The sequence below is a fragment of the Dromaius novaehollandiae genome, chromosome 25 (genome assembly GCF_036370855.1).
Source record: "Dromaius novaehollandiae isolate bDroNov1 chromosome 25, bDroNov1.hap1, whole genome shotgun sequence".
In the NCBI taxonomy this organism is placed as follows: domain Eukaryota; kingdom Metazoa; phylum Chordata; class Aves; order Casuariiformes; family Dromaiidae; genus Dromaius; species Dromaius novaehollandiae.
This window is the reverse complement of record NC_088122.1, coordinates 9020146-9044594: the sequence shown is the minus strand read 5'-3', so window position 1 is coordinate 9044594 and position 24449 is coordinate 9020146. Positions and strand designations below refer to the sequence as shown.

General features: G+C 39.4%; 1 protein-coding gene across 1 annotated transcript; it reads right to left on the bottom strand.

Moving 5' to 3' along the window:
• Positions 1-12158: 12158 nt before the first annotated feature.
• On the bottom strand, positions 12159-19666 carry LOC135323594 (transmembrane protein 18-like). Its single transcript, XM_064497219.1, has 6 exons — positions 19654-19666; positions 17209-17357; positions 16769-16889; positions 14202-14256; positions 13253-13346; positions 12159-13130 (listed from the first exon to the last, which is right to left on the bottom strand). Exons 1-6 carry the CDS (start codon positions 19664-19666, stop codon positions 13044-13046), a joined length of 519 nt encoding a protein of 172 aa, XP_064353289.1. The 3' UTR covers positions 12159-13043.
• Positions 19667-24449: the final 4783 nt, after the last annotated feature.

Genomic DNA, 24449 nt, shown 5'->3' with positions numbered 1-24449 from the left:
AAAGGGCATTCTACTGTCCATTTTCTAATTTTAAAAGTATTTTTGATGTATACTGTACAACTTTGTTCATTTGTGCCTTTGGAAAAAACATAGTTGTACAGTATACATCTGAGAAAGCAGCTCAGAATTTGTCAAAACTGTTAGATACTTATTCAGACCAGAATTCCAAACCTGTAAAGTTTACCCATTTTTCATAAGACCTGAACAGTCAAGGTCTTTGCCTGTATTTCTGGAAAAAATTATACAGTGGAACTGACACAAGTGAAACAATAACATAGCAATACCTACAACATTGATGGACATTAAGAATAGTCTATAAATTAAGTATTAATTTATCTTTCCATAGCAAAAGTTTCAGATATTATGACTTTTAAAACTGACCAGCAGCAGAATGTTTAATAGCGCAAAGTAAAGAAGGCATTGGGACATGGTGCTTATTGTTTTATACTCTGTGTATTTTAAGTCTGTAGTTTTCTCATATGTTAAAGTAATCAACTCCACTTGTAATACAAATGTCAAGTACCATATATTAAGGTTAATGTAAATTTTCCCTCTTGCAACATGAAAAATATATTCTGTAAACCTGGAGAAAAGCCACCATATAATACTAAAATGTTTTCAGCAGTTAAGCAGGAAAAAGCTGTCAACAACAACAAGAGTAATGATCATTTAAGCTGCTACAAAAAGATTAGCAACAGCCCTTCCTTGACATGTGCATGTGGTTAAGAGTTAATTTTACTGTACATACTGGCAGTCATTATCCTACAAATTCCCATGCACATGAGTACTTATAAGTGGGCAAATAAGATTATTTAAGAAAAGTATGCATATATATAGGGGTTTGCAGCACTATATTTCTTTGTTCCTAGAATGTTGCATTGCTAATCTTTTTTTTAAAAAAATAGCAGAGCTTAAACATTGAATAAGCTGGAATTGTTCCTACAGTACCTCTTGATTCCTTGTTTCAAAATTTTATTGTTATTAGTCCAAATGTGCTATATTCGAAACATTTAAACTAATTAATATTCCTATTTTTAAAGCATGTTTTGCAGTGTGATTTCTCTTTCCATTTCTTTAGTGATCCAGTGACAAAAAACCATTTCTTTAGTGATCCGATGACAAAATTATCCATACAGAATAACTTAAGATTTATTGAAGTATTCCTAAAAGCAGTTCTAAAATATATACCCTATGTTTACATTCATAATCAAGATAAAAACAAAAAACAAAAAGTAGAGAGGATCTCTCCAGCATATTTTGATGGCTAGACTGCTTGCCAAAGTTGAAGAAAATCAACAGGCATGTCAGCAACTGCACCTGGTCACACCAAGTTAGAATTTGAGCCACGTTTTCTTGTTGCCTAATAACTGAACTTTGAAGTCGCTCTCTTTCAGGCTAAAGTGGCTTTCTGACAGGAAATAACAAGAGGCTGCCCAGGAAGATCTAATAGGATATTGATAAGGGCACTCCACTAGGGTGAATCTCAAGCTTATGCCTAAATCTGATCAGGGGTATGCATCTGAGTTACACCCCTTTCTAAATGAGGGTCCTGTTCACTGAGTTGTCAGTTATTCTGAGGTTCCCTCCAGCTGTTTCTGTCTGATCAGCAATTCCAGCCTAGACTTGAGAAACCTCTCCCATCAGAAATGTTGCTGAAAACAGCTCATTCCTAAAATGTATACATCAGTTTCAGCAAATTACCAGAATACACTTGGTCAAAAAAGTCCCAATCACCTTCACTTAGGAGAACAAGAAAGCAGCAGACATGCCATTTGTCCACAGTGAATTTGTCAAACTGTAAGAAAGGTCAGAATAGCACTGTCAGAGTCCAATAGTCTTTGACCAGGTTCTTTTAGATATTCCACGCATGGCAGGTTTAATATTTAATACCAAATTTACTTACTTTAAGATATCTGACATTACACAGGATTTTGATTTAGCAGAATGATACAGCAATGTACTTAAATCACAATACAAATACAAATTGCACTTAGCAAAGTATAGCAATTGCAATATATAGTTGAATCAAAACACAGAAGTGATTCTCATTACTTGTCTCTCTAATATGCTCATTGTCATGATGCTTGGCATCCCCAGTCACCAGGAAGGTGATTTCAGTGAGGGCTGAACCAGCTCCAGCCCGCTGTTCTCTTCAAAGTTCTGTTGTTCAGTTTTTATACTCTGTGTTGGGCTGAGCCACATATACATCCCCTCCTGCACTAAATGCTGGTTTGATGGACTCAGGAGGACATTTACACTTTTTCATTAACTCAGAGACAAACATTGACACAACCAATTGATTCACTCAACTGATACAGTCAGCTGATCCACTCAACTGATAAAGCCAGTTGATCCATCCAACTGATACAGTTTTTTATTTAAAACAGAGGCAACTCTCTGGTCTCCACTGTGTTGAGCCAAGTTCAGTTTCCTTTGCAACAGCTGTGGTCAGTCACTCCCTGTACTCTTCCCTGAGCTTCACAAGTGCATCACCCTCGCCTATCTCCCCTGAGCCTTCTTTCACTGTAGGAGTTTATTGATAAGTCACAGGCATCCACTTGTCCTTTTAAGCAGGGACCATCTAGTCCAGCTATCTGAAACAGAGTATCATGTATAGTGTACAAGCTTACTTGTGTTCTCTCATTTTGCTTTAAGAGTTGGCTAGAAGTCATTAAAAGCTTGGAAAATGCTGAAAAACTTTATGCAAGTTAGTATTGAAGTTACTGAAAGTTTGAATGAGTTAAAAAAAAAAAAAAACCCCACCAACAATTGGACAAAATCTTGGGGGGGGCGGGGGGGGGGAAGTGCATTAAGAGCTACTTTACACAAAGGTTCTGGCCTTTTCATATGTCCCAGTATGAAAATCACCAGATGTGGGGAGGGCCTGCTGGGGCCATGTGATTTTTTTGTTCTTATACACTTCATCTGCTATGCATCTGCTATGGGTCAGAGGCATGAGACTTGATTAGATTTGGTCTGATACAGCAAAGCCATTATTTCATTCATTTTTGCCATTAAACAGAGCTCTCAGGATGGTAATATCATATCGGTCTTTATAAATCATTAATTTTTACCTTTTGAAAAAATTAGGAAATATAACCTACACAATGTAAAGGCAGACAGTATTCTACATGCAGCTATAAGCAGTACTGTACACTCCAAACACTGTCCACTGCACGGTATGTATCAGATTTCAAACTGATGTGTAAATGAAATAAGTGGCCATAAACTGTAATGACTGGAAAAGCTGATCTTTCCAAGAGACTAGGGTGGCAAAGCATAACATTCTGAGAAGATCCCACCGTCAACATTGGAGGGCAATATGTGAGTTTCTCCGATTAACTCCTTTGCTTCAATGGGAAGGGTCATAAGTCCTCTATCTCAGCTCTTCAGTTTGCTAGCAGCTTAAGGGCAGAACCAGAGCTGTCGGTATGAGACCACCTACAGGCACGGTAAGTCACATCCACTTTCTTAACCTACAAACTGTGATTTAATGCAGTTTGAGGAAAAGCACAACATGTCTTACTGCAAAGCTGGATGGATTCTGCCTAGTGTAGATGCTTGCATATTTGATTTCACTAGTCTGGATGACCTGTCTGCCTTCAAAAAGGGTCAGAAAAGGAACTATTATTGGAATCCTTGGTATGGTCTCCTATTGTTCTTTGTGCTGAGATGTGTTTTAATGAGCTTTTCAAAGTGGAGTCAAAATAGGATCCAAAATAAGATAGCTTCATATAAACATTTACCCGAAGCACTGAAGTGTGAAGGAAACATCTGCTATAAGAAAGCAAAAGGTGGGTAAGTTTGAGTATACTAAAGGCAGAATCTGGTAAGCTTCATGTAGTAGACTTCATCGCCTAGATTTCAGCAGAGGAAACAAAACTTCTTTACCATGGAATTGTAAGTGATCCTAAAGGCTTGACTTAGTTGCTCATTTGGAAACAGAAAAATTCTTGAATACTTTAAGGGCTGAAAGTTCTGACAGGTCTGAAGTACTTTGATCTGAAGGGAATGACTATCTTTTTACATCTTTTAGCGTCAAATTAAAAATCCATTCAAGTGGAGAAAGTTGCCACTGAGAAGTTCAAGCTAGTGGACATTGCATAAATATTCCTGCCATTAATTTGCTCTGTGACTGCACAGAGGTGTGTGCATGCCAGCCACTCAGGGTTTATTCGAGAGGCCATTGTGGCTCCCCCGCTACCAGTAAACAGGTAGCTAATTTAAATCCAGCTCAGTATGACCACAGGAGTTGTAATTACTATGTGTGATATAGGGTTTATAGTTTCACTCTTCCAATTTCTGCTTCTTTAGGGGAATTATGCTACCTCTATTCTGCCCTTCATGTCATAAGAGCAAAGGCTGTATTTGTCTTATTTGTATTTGTCTGTGAGCCTTTTAATGGAAGATAGAAAGTTACATCCATAACCACATTCTATGATTGACTTGGTCTTATTTCTATACTTTGTGATTTAAATAAATAGTTTACAGTAAATGTTAGTGTAGAAAAATAGATTTAAGGCATGCCATGAGCCATACAAAAGCCAGGCACAATTGTAGATAAGGTACCTTTGAGACTGCAGTCTTAGGAAAAAACATTGAATACTTCATCTTTTTAGCTGAGTGTAGAGGCAGGTACTATTTTAATAGCCATATTCTTTAAGAATGAAGATTCTAGTCTTTTCGTTGTATTGACAAAAGGAGTTTGAAGGATTTGTGAAGTAAAGTAGGTCAGATATAGTTACCAGTTTCTCATTTTTATCTGTAGTATTTCCCACACGATTTCATCCTACATCTTCTTCTCACTTCACCATTTGCACTTCTATTGTAGCTAGAGTATAACTGTCCACATACCCGGTTTGGGAACCTTATGTCTTTTATTCCCACACTACAGTTTGGGAATGGTAGCTAAAGTTCATACGTTGGATAAGGTGAGCAATATAAGTGATTACAGCAGTATCACAATATTTTTACATGTGTAAAATGATATTTTTAAATGTATAAAAGACATGGACTGTCTTGAACTCTTGCTGTAGGACAGAGTCTATCAGTATTTGCAAGTTGAAAATCTCATTTGAGAAGAAAATATTAAGTTCTTAGTAAAGTCAGAGAAAAGAAAATATCTCCATTGGCTCTCCACTAACTTCTGTTTCTTGTAAGTGTTCACTCTCTTTCTTGAAGACTTCATACCAAACTTTTGGCAATACCGAATTATTTCTGTATATGGTTAGGTTTTTACACGAGAATTGTAACATCATTCCAATACCTTCCTGCTAGTTCTGTGCAAACACTTTCATGGGTCAACTGAAATTCTGTCTGGGGAGGGGAATTGCTAGCATCAACTCAAGGTGGGAGAGCAATCACAAAAAAACCAAGGAGGAACTGAACTAATGAACTTGGGAGATCACATCAAGATAGATATAACCAAAACAAGGTTTCAAAGTGTTTTAAGAAAACACTGGTCTATACTGTCCGCTTAGGGCTCAAATCAATACTCCTTGATCATGCTTACATGCTGACTCTCACTCTGGTTCAATTCTGGAGTTAGCCCTTGGCTAACAGAGGAAGGAATCTGGGCTCAGTGAGAGATTGGCTTAAACTTGGACCTTTCTAGTAAAGAAACTTGAGCCATGTAGTGTAAGGAACTGACACAAGCTAGACCATGCCAGAAATACCTGCTACAGGAAGATAACAAGGGCTAAATTCAGTCAGGATGATTAAATTGGTCCACAAAGAAGCACTTTTGCAATTCTGGCTGCTTGCATTTGTTAGGGCATCATCATAACGTACCATCTGCTCTTTTATATGCTTCTTTATAGCTCTGACTTTCAGAGAGATGGTTGTGATTACCTCACATCTTTAATATATAAAAAGAACCGTTTGCTAGTTCAGTGTTCGGGGGGAAAAAAAAGTGTTTTGTCAGTTACTCATCAATTTGCTCATCTGTTTGTCCTGTGCAGCATGATGATTTCAGAGTCTGCTGACACTGTTACCCAAAGGAGTATGATTCATGCACTAATTTTCCTTCCTTCCTGCCTATTTCTTTTAAACTTGCTGGAACTTTAATATATCCCATACACATTTTTCACCTTAAACTATTCTGCCTTTCACTACCAGCACTACATTCATTTCACTTCTAGAATCTTATTTACTTCTTTAGATAGGCGACTTACTAATGATAGAAAAATACTCTAAATTAAGATGGCATAACATTGTGGTTTATTACTGTTAACACCCCATTCTTGGCAAGATATCTACTCTTTTAAAAAGATCTGTATCTTTTCTCTTGGAAAATGAACTCCTTTTGCAAGAATAAAGACTAATATTAATAACAGTACTGTTGTGTCTGTAGAGCCCATCTTTACCAAGGCTATCAAAGTATTTTAGGAAAATAGCTTGTTTCTCTTTTGTCAGTAGGGAGGTCATTTAGCATGCTCCAGGATACATAGTAAATCCGTGACCTTCAGAATGAATCTCCTGACACTGAATCTTGTAGCAACTAGAGCATGGTTTGTTGTAGGGAAACCAGGTCAAAGACTATTGGACTCTGACAGTGCTATTCTGACCTTTCTTACAGTTTGACAAATTCACTGTGGACAAATGGCATGTCTCTTTTTCAAAGAGAATTTATGTCTATTTCTTTTTCAAAGAGAATTACGTGAAAATCATTACCATGATAACAATTGTCATTCTTCACTCACATATAAATCTGGACAGCTAATTTGGCATATTAAGCTTGTTCGTTCTGTGACATGGCAGCAGATGCAAAAGTAGAAAACTTGGATACCACATGCTTTATTTGCTAATTAATTTGAAACTTTGATGGTATAAATCAATAAACCAATTTGCTAAAAAGAAATCACTCTTGTGTTCTTTTTATAAATTAGCTCATTTTCATCAGAGGGATGTTCTGTGTCCTGCTTTTTTATAACCATTGAAGAAGGATTAGCTTAATTTAGGATTTGGTGCAATTAAAAAAATACAGGAAGTTATATAAAATTAGATTGTTTCCTTCATTTCTGCTAACTCTGTGATTTCAAAAGAAAAATGGACATAGTGATTGATGATAGTGATTATTTAGAAAAAGTCTCACTATTAATTAACCTACAAAACCAACACCTTCAAGTAGAGCCATTAAACCTGTCTTTAATTCCATTTTTTACAACACTGCAGTGGATCGAATGTAAAAATCCCCAAACTGACAGTTCCCTGGATTCTGTTATAAAATATTTTGTCGTGAAGGGCTGGACACTTTTATACTTTATTTGGTACATCAGCTTCCTGATTTTTGTGATGCTTTTGATTGGTACAAATCTCATAAATCACTGTCTCTTCCAAGGTTGCTACAGGAAGCTGACTACTCTTGCTAATCCCTAAATCAAAGCATGGAGTATGGTATCAGAAGCATGAATGATAGAGTTATTGACCTAAAATGATTCATGTCTTGCAGGTCCTACCACACATGACTTCAGGAAAAAATATTACTGATGAGCTATTGGTAAATTGTCATTGCAGACTGCAAAGGAGTAATACATTTCTACTTTTGTTTGCATATTTATCCAGATTCCACAAAGCAATTTCTTGAATCATGTGAGGAATTTCTAAAAGCTCCTTGTTTCTACAATACTAAATCCCTTCCAAGGCTAGTGTTCTTCAAGACCAATGTGCATCTGTCCTAATTATATGAAAAACTTCACAACCCACCCTGCCAGTTGTAGTTACCTGGATGCATTTGATTTCACAATGCTAAGATTGAGGTATAAACACAATCCCAGTGAAGGGACTTAGCCTAGGCATCTCCTTGTCCAGCTGAACTTCATTTTGTGTGCCCTCAGGCCATTATGCAAACCCTTTTTCTCAGGTCTTTGCTGGAGCAGATGGGAGGAAGGGGATATTGGATAGTATTTCTTTGATTCAGGATTAACGTGTGTGTTATAAATGACACTAGGAACTTGTCCATTTTAAGAAATGTGTCTTGTTTCAATCAGTTCTGCTGAATGCCTTTCTGATTTTTATAATGTTTTCAGACCAGAGAGGCCACACATCTGATCCTGACGTTGGTTTCAGCTGGTTCTAACTCTGGACAGTGCCAAAGACAACAAGACCCAGTATCCATGGGACTATTTAAATGTTATACTGTTACAAACACTGACTATTATCGGTTACAGCTCTTTACCGGGCTTTATTATGTCTGAGAAACTGTATAAGAAAGGATCCTGCAAGTCATATTTAAATGAAATATTTAAATGTGTAAACACAGATACAAACATAGAGGTCTTCCTTTTGAGTCTTGAATTATTCCTATTTGGTACAACACTGTTCCAGTTTTGCAGTAAAACAATAGTATCAGCACAGCCACAAAGGGGAGGAACTGGTCAGAGGAAAGCAGGCTGCAAAACAGAGGTCTACGTAGCCGATCAGTTTTGAGGTATGAGGCAGGTGTTTCACGAGCATGGCAGGTTAAATTGCCAAAGCTATTCATAGTTGTTTTGTGTATGTGCGTGCATGCAAACTGCAGGAAGGGGAGTGAAAACAACTCAGAACTGCAAGTCTGTGTTCTCAAAGAGGGAGCAGAAAGAGAGCTCAGATGGATTCTGAGGATAAATAAGAAACAGAGCAGCAAGATTACAAGCTCAACACACGAGATACAAAGGGGAATGTCCAGTGGAGAACTCTGCACGTACAGCTTCTCAAAGGGAGTCAGAAAGCCTCTGAACTTTGCTGGGTATTGTTTTTCAGAATGCAGAGAAAGACCGAAGTGATTTCAGACACTCTGACAACCTCACTGATGGCTATAAACAACTGATAGCTATATAACTTAATAAGGACAGCCTTGGTAATGATGCCTTATGTAAGGGTAAATCACAAAGAAATGGGAGATATGCATAAGTTTTGTTAGTTCATGAACAAGACCAGTTCAGTACACTTTCCTGCATATTGTTTGCAAAACATTGTAATTGTTTTCGTTTTAGTTGTTAATAATTGGTTGGAGACAGGCTCCTCCAGGTGAAATGCAGGTGTGAGTGAAGGGGGATATTTATTTCCTTGCCTAATTAAGAAGCTTTAAAATACAAACCAAAACACAATCCTGACTTCAAAACACTACATACGTGCTCATCTTCACTGCTACAAGAAGTGCTTTTGAATGAAAAGAGGAAGAATTTGAATAAACTTTTGCAAGTGACTGGAGATCTATCTTGCAGTTCAGATGACAATTTATGCTTTCGAAAGCTAAGGTCCAAGCATTCCTGGTCATCCTAAAACACTGCAGAAAGTATTTATGAATTTATGGTGAAAAGCATTGCAGAACTGGCTATGAAAGAAATATTTTGAGTCAGCTTTTGCATATGAAACAGTGACATCCAGTGGCTAGTATGGTTAACTATAATGATTTGATGCACAGAAAAACAGATACACTTGTATTTGGTTTGAAAATTAGTTTTTTTAAAAAAAAGAGTAAATTACAGTGAATGTGTAAGAAGAGAGAATCCTAAATTCTAGTTCTTGGAAACTCATGTCTTCTCTGTAGGGAACTTTTCCACAGGGGATGATGCCAATTTCTGCCAGCTTGTCTTTTTACACAAATTTTCACGCAACAGAGCTTCTTCCTGCTAGGGTAAAGCTGCCAGGTTAATATTGCTTCTTCTCTTTTAATGTTTTTCCACAGTGGCTAACAGCACGTGTTGCGGTGGAAAGGAAGGCTCTTAAGGAAGGCTGAAGGTTGAGTCACTGCCTGCAAGATACACAGCAGCAGTAGCAAATCAGCTCTGTCTAGCCTTATTTACCAAAGGACCCAATTGTTTTTTTGTATGTTTACTCCAAACTGAAAGAATAAATAGGCTTTTCCACAAGCAACCTAAATTCACATCTCCCAATTAAATAGTATTGGCTAAGGTATTCCGCCTGGCTTAAACATTTGGCTCTCATTCACTTATACATATAAAATTCTAAATAGGCAAAACAACAGTCTCTAAATTCATGATGTAATTATTTTGATTTGACAGCAACTAGGCTCTTACTTTATGCTATTGTAGTATCACTTCATAAATCCAGTCACATAACAAATAAAAAACCACGCTTTACTTAATTTTGAGGGTTTCTCTTATGGCTAGACACTGATGTCAAATATTTTGCAAACTTTAACTCTTGAACATAGTGGTTTCCTAGGCAAGGCTAGCTAGAGGACAAATCATCAACCCAGTTATAAGTTTAAGTCTTTCTCAAATGTAGAAAACAGGATGATTTTTCTGACAATCATATATATGAAAGCAACACTGTTTGTTTGTGATGAGTAAATTAAATAGTTATATAAGATAAATTATTAAAGTTTAAGTAGTCAGGAAAGCTTTAAAAATGCTTAAAATTTTGAAGTTTGAATTTTGAGATGTTCCTCATTCAGGAAAATATTATGTTTCGGAATTAGGTGCCGTCCATACTTTCACTCATCAATACTTCCAGAAAACAAGCTCACTCCTCTGCCACGTTGACTCTCTATAAACTAAGTAATAGCCACCTGCTAGCTACCACATTTTACTAGTGGCATCCAAAATTATCAGATACCATACAGGTAAAAGATTATTCTCACTTGATGATTAAAAATAAATAAATAACCCCCCTGCCTTTCAAATGTAAGGGTTCACTTTATTAAAAGACTGTGGTGTATTAAAACCTTGTATTAAATAGCAACATTCAGCTGTCAATGCAACACAAAACAAAATACTGCCTAAAAGGTCTATTACATGGAGGGGAAAAAGAAAGTGAACTTTGGCAAGCACAAGATTGGTTTTTTTTTGATTTTGTTTGGGATCCTCAAAGATGTGGAGAATTGTTTCTGTTAATAAATCTAGGACCAAGCAACAGCAACCCACCTGGGCGATACAGAAAGACACTTATTATCTTGCCTATCTTACGAGAGTTCTGATTGTGGCATCTCTCCAGTTTCACATACACGGGAGGAATTTTCATTTTTCCAACCTCAGACACAAGGAAATGGGTTCAATACTGAAATAGGTAGGGAAAGGTTGCCTTGGATGTACTAAATATAGCAGATTTTTTTGATTGTGAGATATTTGCTGCTTAGGGAACATGCTGCTCTAAACTACCTTATTTACTGTGAATCAAATTCCTACACACAGTGTGCAACGATGCCAAAGGCTATTCTTAATAGGTGATCCCTCAGTACCAGGCAAGGATTTCAACTGAAAACATGTGTAATACTAAAATGATTATACCCTGATATTGTTCTGCTCATGACCTTTATCTTGTGAACTGTTGTGACAACATTTGTGTGGTCACATTTAGGTCCACAGAAGAAAAACTCTAGACCACAAATTCTGATCTTGCCCCATCTATAAAGACCAAAGCTGAACTTTTCCAAACCAGGCTGGGAGAATTATGTCTATATAAATAGAATAGGCCTATTCTTTGGTCCTGAAGACAAGTTGCACAGGCTATCCTGCAGCCATTTGGCTAAATTCTTTTCACACCTCCAAAACAGTGGCTTTTAGTATGCACCTAAAGGCACATACTATCCACCAGACTACTGCAGACATTTTCAAGAAGTGCCCAAAATTGCACTAGGAGTTGTAACAGAATGGAACACTACAAGTGTCCACACCTGCACATATTTATTTATATGCTAACATACATATATATATATATGGCCTACACAGCCTGCAGGTCTTGATAGAGGAATGAATGAGGAAAGCTGTGCTGAGTTAAGGAGTCTCATAACTCATGGGAAAGGTAAAGAAATGGATCCCAGCCTAGCACTTGCACTGCCCTTCCACAACGTTGTGAAGCCCTCCAGAAATAGTTTCACCCTGCCCCATGTGAGGCTCAAACTGTGTATGTGCATGCATTTGCTTATTTTCCTGAAGTATGTAATTCCACCAGTTCACAAATACATGCAAGCTTAGAACCTTAGTAGTGTTCTTTTGCAAGCTAACCTTTGTACTCTACTAAGTTTAATTTTGTAGATCATTTTTCCCATGTCTTAAATGATACATACTTTAGACGAAGCTCTAGGTCTCTGCACAAGGCTTTAACTGCTTCCGCATATAACTTCTACTAAAAAAAGTACATGGACTCTTTTACATTGTATTCATCTCCTTTGCCTCACCAAATTCCCTAAATCTAATATGATCTTTTCACCAGAGTCAATTTGTCATTTCCAGTTCTTTATTAAAAAGTCAAACATTTTATACATGTGTATATACATATGAACAGAATTTTGTAGAACACCTTAAAGCTTCTCCCCTTCCCTTCTGTTCCACAAACTAGCAAAAGACACTATAAAAATTTCATTCATATTTAAGAAAGGATATTTATCTAACTGCATTAAAGTGTAAAATATAAATTGAAACAATTTAGAGATGGTTTTGACTGACTTACACAAATTAAGTACAAGATTTTACCAAACCAGCAATTTGTATGAGAAAGAAAAGGAAAAAAAAAAACAATTAAAAATATCAACTGCAATCCAACAATCTGTATTCAAGATACAATGGATAATTTTATTTATAAAATGGTCCTGTATCAGAATTGTTCACTGCCACACAATACATACATGAGATATGAAACTTGATCTACAAAGTAAAATGTTCTGTAGAAGCATGAGTTCTTGAAGTGTTCTGAATATTAGCCCTCATTTACTAGAATCCATAGCACAGCTTCAATTGGCGTAAGTAGAAGACTGGATACTTAATAAATACGTATTTAACACACAGTTAAAAAAAATACACAGGTGTATGAAAACTGACTGGAAGTTTGTACCGTTATCAGTGTTAATTGTCTTGGTCACGGTAAAAATAGCTTATACTAAAGCACAGAAAGACCTGTTAAGACCAGCCTGTCCTGATTTCATAGCAAAGTTGAGATGTATTGTGAACCCCTGCTTTCACCTCATTGTCCATGGCCAAAGGGTGCAAAGTCCTCTCAACATCAGACACAAAAAAACATTGCTGTTCTTGGATAAACATACAAGAAGGACTCATTACATGAAACAGTATTTTTACAAATAATAATAAAAATATTCAACACTTTCAATTCTTCTTTTTCTCTGCTTTAATTCTCTGCTGTAGTGTCTTCAGTTCAGTCATTACATTCAAAGTTCTGTAAACCCAGGTGACCTGAAAAGTATGAGTATTATTACATTCAACTCATTTTTAATATAATGTGTACACACACACATGCACACACACATTTACTTATCAGTTTCATGAAAGAAGTATCCATTTAAATAAACACATACCACAATTATGATAGTATTCACCAGAAGTGGTGCTGAAAAGACTAGTGAAATAAACATTCCTCTTGAATCAAAGTATTGGTATTTAGAAAATAGCCTGATAGAAAAGAAAAAAAAAAAAAAAGAACATTATTCACTGTATTCCACACAACTTTATATGTTCATAATAGCTGTTCTACATGGATATTGGCCAGATTATCCCACTTCTTGGGAGCCCCAAGCATGGGACAACATTCTACTGTATCAAGCCAGAAGAAAGGGGTCGTCAATATCTAATCAGTTATGAACATTCATTACAATACCAGCCTTTCTTTTTTTTGTAAGGCTTTATTGTTTGACAGAACCCCCCCACACACACACACACATAGTATCTTTCCAGAAAGACTATTAGTATTACTATAGTAATCTTTCCCTGTTACACTGGGGAAAGATTAGTTCAATGCTTACGGAAAAAAGTCATCAGTTTAATTCTGGTACACAGACTAAGTAAACCAGGCAGATTTTCATGATATTTATGCACATAATAAGCATATAAAATACTTAGCGATATTTTTGAGAAATGGTGCTTAACTTCACCTTATTAAACACAAACAGCTAATGAAAAAAAAAAAAAAAAAAAGCCCATGTCCTCTTTCCCTTAACTGTACTACTCTGATTTTCTCTTAGAGTTAGTTTACAACAATCCATGCAAACAAAAAGTGTTTTTCTTCTTTTGATTTTTAGTCAGTAAACACATGTTAACTGTTAGAAAAATTACTCTTTCCTATAAGCTAAGTTGAAACTATATTGCATTGTATGGTTTTGTCCAAAAGGATTTTATCAATCAGTGCAACAGATCTTCCACCATCACATTCTCTTGATGAGACATGAGTGACTCTTTCAATTAATGTTTTTGGTGGAATGATACAAAAAAATAACTCATGCATTTAAATGTGAAAGGGAAAACAGTTACCTCCAATTCATAGCTGCTAATTCATTTATATATTCAGCACAGTAAACTAAACCTACTGTACAACAAAAGAAAAGTATTGTTAGATTCAATACTTCTTTAAAAATAAACAGCAAGTTATCAGTTCTAAGATGTATACGTACTCTACATTAAAATTCCATGATCCTCAGAAAATTGTCACACATTTAACTACATAAAGCCAGTTCTGAATGTTTGAAGTGTCCCATATAGATACTAACAAATATTAAGTGATCAGAAAACATACTTGCAATATTACAAAGAGACATAAAATCCTGCATATCTGAGCTTACAGGAAGAGCTCAGTATACACATGAGTATTTTTTTTTTAAATCAGTATTTTTTCCATCAATCTTGTTGATGATTGCTTCTAAGATAAATCTGTAAAATAAAGTCAGCACTCCCCCCAGACTGGTATAGAATTAAGATATCATTTTAGATGCTTTAGGTTTTATATCCACCATTACTATCTAAAGCTAGTGTAACTAAACATTAAGAGTAAATTCACCAGAATTATAAACAAGCATTTATGCAGTTCCTTCCTACATTGCATTGCATCCAAGTCTTAAAAAGGTAAATCCCTTCTATTTATAGTTTTAACATTTTTGGTCATTAAAATATCTAGGAGAAACACTGTATTTAAAACTGCTTCACAGAAGTGTTTTGAATTCACTTATGAGGACACAGCACAAGCTTTGTTTGTGGTAGGTATATAGCAGAGCAGTCCGCTGCAGTCCAGTGAAAACTAGTATATCCTTATTCAACAGTTATATGTAGCATAAATGCATCAAGACAGCAAGAAAATCCATTGAAATCATATGTTTAATAGAAAAGCAATGAGACTATATATTATCCAATTAAAAAATTTCCTTGTTTTGTTTTTTGTGGAAAATGATACAAGGAGAAACTTAAAACTGCTTCAGTCACTTTAAAGATGACATGCCCAAACCAGTTTAAAAAAAAAATTTGGTGATGTGAAGGGGAATGCCATAATAAACAATATTCTGTATTGTTTTGGCATCAGCTGGGTTATCTTTGTATGGTACTGCACAATATAGATCATACTTATCATGTCAAGGTAAACCAGTGTGATAATTTTGTAGTTTCTTTAGTCATTTTTTACTTTGTACAACATAAAATATTTTTTATTGTTGATGTATCACCAGTGGTTCAATTTTTCAGGGACGTACAAGGCTGTGACTTGATAAGGATTTTTTTAAGCACTCATCTCGCTTACAGGAAATTTACATCATACTTGCATTGAAAAGCCATCAAAGATCAGTTCCACTCCAATTTTCAATGCAATTAGTGCTTGGGTGTGCAAATCCATGCTGGTAACACTAAGAATACTTTAGATGAAGAATCTAAAGTAAACCGAGCCAGCATGTCATTAGAAATTCTACATGCCTAACATTAAATTTAAGAAAGAAAATCCTGACTTTTTAAAAGGAACACTTGGGCCTAATGTGTTGTACACGTGGCATCACTATTTCTTCCTCTGTACTCTGCAGTTAGAAATGGATTTACAGAAATTTACTAAGATTTCTATATTAATTTTGGGAGGTAATTTACATCACTGAAACCTTAGTTTTAGCTGAGTTACGTATTTGCAGTTTTGAGAAAACTGTGATTCCCCTTTCAACTTAACTAGTTGACTAAATGATATTTTAAAATGTCAACATAGTCTTCAAGTGGAATTTTTTGCCTGTGATTCTCTTTAACTTGCTCATCCTTCCTCCATTACTCTGTAAGCATGACAGAACTGAGGCAGTGTGTACAGCCATAACTAGAACCACGGTGCTGCTCGCAGCACATGCATATAATCAAATCCATGACATCTTCTAAAACAAATACCCTCCGCAAGGCTACTCTTAAGCCAGTCAGCCACAAAGACAGAGCTTTGGTTAGGCAAGGCCACAGAGGATCCTCAGGCTGACCTCTGACAAATCCTGAAACAGCAAACACTGGTACCGCAACGGTAAGAACCAGGTTTGCTCTTCCTCATGCCATTCGCACAGGTGTTAGTCAGGCAGTAGACCAGATCCAGAAATGAATCCAGCCAAAAGCTGGCCATATTTCCTGAAGGGCAGCATTAGAAGAAGGCAGAGAGTAACTGCCAGCTTGTGAGAGTCCTTGTCTGCTTCTCTAGAGTAACAGCAATCTTCTGTGAAGCTGTGATACATAATTAACTATGAAGAAACCTTATTTATCACAAATCCTCCCTAAGGCCAAAGTTTCAAGTCACTACTTCATATAGTCTTGGAAACAAAACAAATAGGCACATATGCTATAACAGCTTCTGTGACAATGAAATGCAAGTAAGTATTATTGTGTACAGGCACATGTATTAATAAAAGAGAAATACTGCTTTGCATGCCCTTTAACTATTGTAAAGCATATCACAAAACCCAGTATTACGCAGACATATACAGAAAATTGTAATTACTAACCTAGAAGAATATCTTTAACAGTATTAGTGGCATAAAGGATGCAGGTGCCGCCTGCCACCCGAAAGGCAAGTTCAGGGAAGCAGCACTGCACACACTACTCACCCACGCAAAGGAAGTGCCCTATTTGCACCCGATAGTGCTGCAGAGAGAAGCACGTCAGGAGGAAGCAGAGGACGTGGAAAACCGCCAGCCCCACCAGCCAGGGCTCAGACCAGTCCGTCGTCTAGGGACAAAATTAAGACAGACTCGGCGATCACGCAAGCTCCATCAGGCAGCTTTCCTTTCCACACCCCACACGGAAGAGGAAACCCCCTCTCGCCCACCGGCCCCGCTCGCAGCCACGGGGCGCCCCAGAACAACGCCGCCGGGAAGGTGCCCGCGGCCCGGCCGCCCGCCCAAACGCGCCCCCCCCGCGCAGGGGCCGAGCCCCACGGCACCCCCGAGGCCGGCGCCGTCCGCACCCCTCCCCTCGCCGGCCCCGCCGCCGCAGCGAGCCGCGAGCGCCGCGGGGAGCCCGGCTGCAGCGAGCGGGGGCGCCTCACCACCAGCACAGTGCCCAGCCCCAGGGGCGCGCCCCGCGGCGCCTCCACGGCGGCAGCGGCAGCGCCCCGCCCCCCGCCCCTCCCCGCCGCCGAAGCCTCGCGAGAAGGCGCCCAACGGCTGCCGCCGCCCAGGCCCTGCTCCGCGACAGCTAGGGGCGGGGGGAGGCCGTTTGCGCGGTGTGGGTGGCGCTTCCAGGGCTTCCCGCCCCCCTTTGGGAGGGCAGAGGCGGCTCTCGGCAGCAGCGCGGGGAGCAGGGCTGCCCCGGTCTTCAGTAAGAATCGTCTTTCCTGCTTCTGGAACTGAAATTTTCTCAGTGGTGACTCGACCCTCTCAGAGAAACGGCAGAAACTCCTGTTAGGTTTTTAGTAGCTGACATACAAGAAGATTGGCAGAGAGTATTTTCTGTGGCAGTTTGTTGCATAGTGTCAGGCTGCTGTCAGGGCTTTCCGGGCCCTTCAGATCTGCAGCCCTGTGCCGTGTTGCCTCTTCGGTCTTCCCTCAGTAACAGTGCCTGGCTTCAGCTGCTTTAGGATGAAACTGCGGGAAAAAAAAAGGACAGTGTTAAGCCTGATTGGAAATTTCTGACTAGAAACCACTTGAACACTCCAGGCAGGAGCTTAAGTCTGGTGAAAAATGCTAATCTTGCAAAAGAAAAAAAATGGATTAGTGGGCAATGAAAAGGGGATAAGACATCTCATTCACACCTTTGTTTTTGCTAAATGCGTGTAGGTTTCGAGGAACCTACCAGTCTTAAAGACCTATCGCTCTTAAGTAGAAATTTCAAGTTCAGGTTCATCGGCTAAGACAGCAAGCTTCATGATCTTAACAGAATTATCTTTGTCTGAACCACAAGGCATACTGTTACGCAGTAGCTCTATGCTGTGGTTTTCATGACATTTCTATTGCTGTCATGAAATTATTTTTTCTGAAGGTTTGGCTTACCAGATCTGAAGCTTTGGCTTACATTTTTTGCCAGATCATTTTTATATGAAATTGGGTTTAAAATTTGATTCATGAAAGTTCATGAAGTGCTGCAGGAATGGGAACTCTGACAGCTTTTTTCAAAATGTTTGGAAGTGCAAGCAGAAGTAAACACTATAAACACTTACTCTACCATATAGACAAATACAGGCCTCAGTGTGAACTGTAATCTCTTTTTAGTGTCATACTTCTGCAATTTAGTGTGAGTTACCTAAAACTGAAGATGTTTTTTTCCATTTTGTTTTAGGATTTTGGTGGTCTTTTTCTCAGCAACAATAATATCTGGAGGTAAATGAATGGCTTTGCACCATCCTGCTTAATTTTACAATGCTTTAAGTAACAAAGGCTCTCATTTCTATTACTATTCTGATCTTAGTTTTAAGACTGGAAAAAAGAAAAAGATGTTTTCAGCCCACATTATAGATTGGGAAATAAGGCCAAGAGAAATTGACTTGTCATTTAAAAAATCTTACGATTAATGTACTAGATTAAATGATTTGGGATTTCTGTAAATGGGGAATCAGTTTCTTTTAAATTGCTCAGTAACTGACTAGAATAACTGTCTGCAACAGCTGAACAGGTTCAGTGAATGGAAGATATAGTAGATGCTTTATGAGCTGAATATGCTGGTCAGTGGTGAATCTATCATACAGGCAAGCTGGCTGGATAGAAAGTTAGTGGCTTATTATGACTACAACATACAGTATTGAAAATTTTATGTAGTTTTTACTGTCAGGCACTGTAGAGAGCAGTCAGTGCAAGCTTTATCACAAAATACAGGCTGCTTCTATGAGACTGGCTAGGATAAAGTCAATAATGGTGTTTGTCAGCAGGTGGTAGCAGATACATAAGTATTACCAACACTTTTGTGTGATATAGGTTAGCTTTCATTTTTCATGGAGAATGGAATGTGAAGCAGAACATACTTAAAAATAACAAATACACACATTGCTCTTTTATAGGGAAAGGCCTGTACATTTTTCCTGTTACAGCTTCTCTGCAGATCCAGCATGCTACATTCAGATCTTAATTTTAAAGATACTATAGAAACAAGAGGTATGCAATATCAATGATGATGTAGAAATATTTCTGTTCTTTTTACTAAGAGTAACTAGACAAATAGGTTTTTAAAACTGAATCTCATTTTTCTATTGTAAGATTCAGATTCCTATATAATTTCTGTCCAGGCTACAGTATAATCCATTTTGATTTTTACAGGAGAAAAAGGAAAATGTATCCCTTTTAACAAAAGAAAAACTTAATTGTGCATAGGTAGGTATCTAAAATTACACATTTATATAAGTTTAGGTTGCTGAAGACCGAGCTCAATGACAAAAAAGATCTGCTTATGGCAGAGAATCTCAAAACTGAGTGCTAAACTATATTTTAATCATAGCACTGGGAGCTGGCCAGCAAATCTGGGTTTGTGCTAGCCACTACTTGGAAGTGCCTTTTCTACTTACTGTGGAAGGACATGCAGGTTAGAATCTCCAAGTAAATAGGAAGGAACTTTTGTTTTTGAAATTCCCCACACATACTGAAGTGCTGCCTTTTATTTTTTATTTTTTTTTTTTTTTTTGCCTTTCTTTAACAAATCTGTGAATTAGCAGGTAGATAGTTCTCAGTGATCTTATTTCATTAAGATCCTAAGTGTAGGTTCGTTCTTGTGGTATTGTATTCCTAATTTTTACCTCAAGAAGCTAATGTCCCTTGTAATGCAAGAGCTGTATTTAGAATATCTTTGAAAAATGAAATATCATACCAATATCTGTTGTCCTTGTACCAAGCCAGCCACGTCCTACACTCTTTTCTTCTTTGCCTTTGATATTGTTCTGTCTCTGCAGGGTATGTTCCATTATGAACTGGAGTTTGCTTAGGAGTGATGGTGGTGGTGTGAGCTATCCAAGCTTTCCAAGCTGGGTGAAACAGAATTTATAATAGTCTCAGTTTAAAAAGGCAATTTCTTGGGGAAATGTTATTAGGAACTTTCTTGTTCTTAAACATCAATGAAAAATACACGGAATACAAAATAGAAATAGCTCATGACTTCCCTAATGTGACAAGATCAGTCCAACAACAGGCACGTCCTCTGATCATGAGTTGTTCACACATCAAGAAAGTCAGGTCACAGCTTGCGGTTATTCTGCTATTCTTGTCCTTAACATGCACATTGATTTATGGCTTTGCGTCTTTGAGGGTCTGCTTGGAGTTGGTGAGACTCAAGTTGTTACTTCATTCTTTGAAAGAAACCCTGAAGTTGGTCCCCAGGCATTTCCAACAACCTTTGAACATGGAACCATGATTTCTTAAGCATGTTGTTTTCAAGAGTACTGAGTGGCTGATTGCACCATATCAACGTGCATTGGCCCATTTTTGTTTGGCTTATTGCATTCTGACTGACTCACTCAGAAAGTGTGACCCCAGCCTTGCCAGACAAAGCAGTCTTCGGTGAATTAGGACCAGGTGAAGCCACCCAGTGCAGAAGTTCATCAACAACAATAACCTTGACAAAAAAGCAAAGTACATTACAGTTATAAAAAATGTTAGTAGGAGTTGGGTAGCAAAGTTTGTCTTCCTTTTTTGTCATTATTATTATTATCTACCTCACACCAGATTAATCTCATCAGCTGGATCTTGACAGATGTAGTCAAGATCTTGTGCAGGTGGTGCTTCTGGCTTAGTTGCACTTAGTGACAGGGTTGGGTGCCCTTTTCTTGCTCTTGAGATGCTTCTGTTTGAAGTAGTAGGTGGCCTCCTTTACCAGGCAGGGCAGGTGAACTGCTGCTTCCTGTGGCTTCTCCCTACAGCAGTTGTGGAATGCTTGGGGAGGGGTTGGTTCTGAGGGCATGAGCTGAGTCTTCTTCAGCAGCATAAGGCAGGGGCTCCAGCATGGAGCAGACAGACCCCAGTGAAGATAATCTTGTTTCTCACGCTGAGAAGGAACTGGGGTACCAAAGGGATGGTGAGCGGGATAGCAGGGAGGAATGGGAGACTTAGACCCACTGTTGCCTTTTCTCCCAGGGGCTCTCCATGCTTTTCCCAAGGAGAGGGCAGGCTGCATTGCTGCTCCAAGGCCAGAGTGCCCCCACTGAGACCCTATCAGCTGTGGCCTCTGCAGTTTGGGCCAAGCCAGCTACCACTAATTTAAACCATCCCTGGACAAGGTTAATTGTTAGAGTGTGTCTGAGAAAGACATACTCAGTGGTGCGCCCTTTACGTGTTCCTGGAGGGTCAACCCCTCAGCAGTGGCACTGATCCTTAGATTTTAGGCCTTGTGATTTCCCCCTTGATTTCTCCAAGTCACTTTCACCTCCTTTTGTGCCTCCAATCTCCTTTCTCTTCTGCGGTCTCTTGATATAATCATGAACATGTCCAGGTGTCTGGCAATGCACTGGACCCTGCTCTCTGCCATGCTAAGCATGTGAGTAGAACTGAGACTCTCCAGGTGCATGTGGCAGGTAGCATGGGTGGCGGGGGGAATGGAAGGATTAATAGTGATCTTCTGTTTCTTCCTTAGGGAGGAAGAAAGCTGTCAAAAGACAGCAAGCTAGCAAGAGGGGCATCCCTCCACCAGAGTCTCAGTCAAGGCAGAGATGGGAGATGAGCATGTATGGCAGGAGGCACATGTATACCCAACTTCTTGGTATCCCCTGCTTTGCAGGGAGCCTGCTCCAGAGTTCTGCTCTGGAGAAAAGGGCTGCTCCTCTCTGCAACTGCTCCAAGGCCTGCTCTTCCTCCGAGTAGTCTGCTATACATGCGTAGAAAGTAGTTAACAGTTTGATTAGTGGTTTTCCAATTTTTGAAAGTAGACGGATAAAGTCTTGCAAAAAGTTCATTCCGAAATTGAATGCAACTCAGCTTCTTCTGTGGGAATGGGGAGTCTTATAATTAGCTCTACCCATTGATGAGCTGAGCGCCATTCATCTTGACCCTTTTTAAGCATCAGATTTTACTAATGGGGCTTTATCATGATTAATTTAAAACCTGTGTTTTGCATAACGCTGATTACTTCTCCAGTGTACTGTTGTACTTCGACTTCAGTTTGTCCTTGTACCAAAGTGTCATCCATATATGGTATGGCCCCGAGAGTACCATAGGCCATTCTTGTCCAGACTAGCCTTATCTGGGACCTCTACCCACACACCCTATGCCCATGGGCCTGGAAGCTCCACCTAATCTCTAGACTTGGCCCCCAGTCCTGGTCCCAACCATATTATAGGTGGGCCTATGCCCAGCATGGTCCCCTGCTGGTCCTGAGTCATTGACTGGACTTCCCAGGATGACAACTCATCACCTTGCTTTGGTCTCAGGTTGCTGTCAGTCTGACCTACATTATTCTATAATTCTAATTTTGCAGTGATCCAGACTGGGACTGACTGGCTGCAGAGCAGCACTTGTGGACAGCCCCGGGGGGCCTGGTCAACATAACGATCAATGTGCCCTGACAGCAAAGAATGCCAACAGTCTCCTGAACTGTATTAACAGAATACCCAGCAGGTTAGGGGGGGTGATTTTTCACCTTTATTCAGAAATCATGAGACCGCATCTGGAATAGTGCATCCAGCTTCAGGTGCCTCCAATACAAGGAAGATAATAATAACCTAGAACATGTTCAGCAGAGGGCCACCAATGTGTTTAAGAGTTGAAACACTTGCCCTATGGGGAAAGGCTGAGGGAGCTGGGCTTGTTCAGCCTAGAGAATAAATGGCTTCAGAGGGAACTAACAGGAGACCCCCAATGCCTACATGGAGGTTACCAAGGAGATGAAGCCAGGCTCTTCACAGTGGTGCATGGTTGGAGGATGAGAGGTAATGGGCATAAATTGAATGAGAGGTTCAGGCTGGATAAAAGGAAAAGCTTGTTCACCATGAGGACACTCAGGCAGTAGAACAGGTTGCCCAGAGAGGTTGTGCAGCTTCCATCCTTGGAGGTTTTCAAGACTCAGTTGGATAAAGCCTAGAGCAACCTGGTCTGCCCTCACAACTGATGTTGCTTTGAGCAGGAGGTTGGAAATAACTCCTTACATCACTTCCAACCTGAATTATTTTGATTCCATGATTTCACAATAGAGGAAGATCAGCTTCTTAGTTGTGTTAAACAATATTGCATTAGTCTGAAAGTGAAATGAATGTATGGTTTTTTTTTTTTTTTTTTTTCCCCAGAATCTTATTTCCTTTACTCAGGTTTGTGATTAAATTCCTCTCTTTCATCCAGTTTCTGTCAGGGCATTTTCCTCAATGCAAAAGAGCTTCAGGCCTCTACAGGCCTTCACTATTCCCAGACCTTACAGGCACTCTCAAATGCAAATGTCTTTTTGTTCCCTACCTACCAACATGCCTGCCTATTAAATTATTCCACTAAACCCACCAGAGATCTCTTCAGCATTCTGTCAAAGCCCTGCTGTGTTCTGGCAAAACAACCATTTTCTACTTCTCTTGGGGTCCTTGTCCAGGTTGGAAGAGGCCAAATTTAGCTGAAAGCAAAGAGCAGCCTTGACCGTGTTAGGTCCTGCTCTTCACTGTTCACTGTAAATGTTTGATTTCCTCTGAAGTTTTCTTAGTGCACTTATCTACACTTCTGCTCCGTTTCTGGTGCCTTCTGCTGCCCTCCGAGGGGTGCTGGAAGGACAGGGATGGCTCTGAGATGCTCCTTTGCATTATGTTAATATCAGTTTTCAAAGGAGGCAGTGGAGGGGCAGAGACACATGTTGCATATGTCCTGCTCCCGCTGGGGCTTCTGCCTCTGGGCTGCTGCGTCTCAGAGCTTGGGGAGCTGCATCCAGCTTCAGGCTCTGGATTGTTGTGGGCAGAAGCATCCTCCTGAGCAGCACCTGGGTGTCCTGTAGGCACAAAGAGCCAGTTAGCTACTTTGTACTGGCCCTCTGAAGAGAAAAGGGGACTTTTGCAGTGGCACCACGCAGCCCGGGCAGATGGCAAGCTGCGGCCTTAACACCTATGGATGTGAGGGGCAGTTCAGGAGATACAAATACCCCTGGGGGCAATATCCTGCACAGGGGGAGAGTTCTGGCCCATAGTGAGCAAGGCTTTGCAGAGCAGAGCTCTACAGATGTTTAACAGCTGGGATGCAGTTTGTGGTGTGAGGAAGGTCATTCTGAACTTCCGGAAAAGTGTTGCAGGGGGAAGGCACTGCCGGAAGGTATTGAACCCTCCACACCTCTCTGCATTGCCACAGACATCTTCCCACAGCCAGCTCAAGACCTGCAACCAGCAGCCCTGGGCAGTGCCAATCCCCAGTGCAG

What these genes read in the sequence shown, in the direction of transcription:
- LOC135323594 (XM_064497219.1), bottom strand. An exon ending in GGCTGGGCACTGTGCTGGTG is followed by an intron (nt 16,890 to 17,208) that starts GTGAGGCGCCCC and finishes TTTTGTCCCTAG; the next exon opens with ACGACGGACTGGTCTGAGCC. An exon ending in TTAGCAGCTATGAATTGGAG is followed by an intron (nt 13,347 to 14,201) that starts GTAACTGTTTTC and finishes CTTTTCTATCAG; the next exon opens with GCTATTTTCTAAATACCAAT.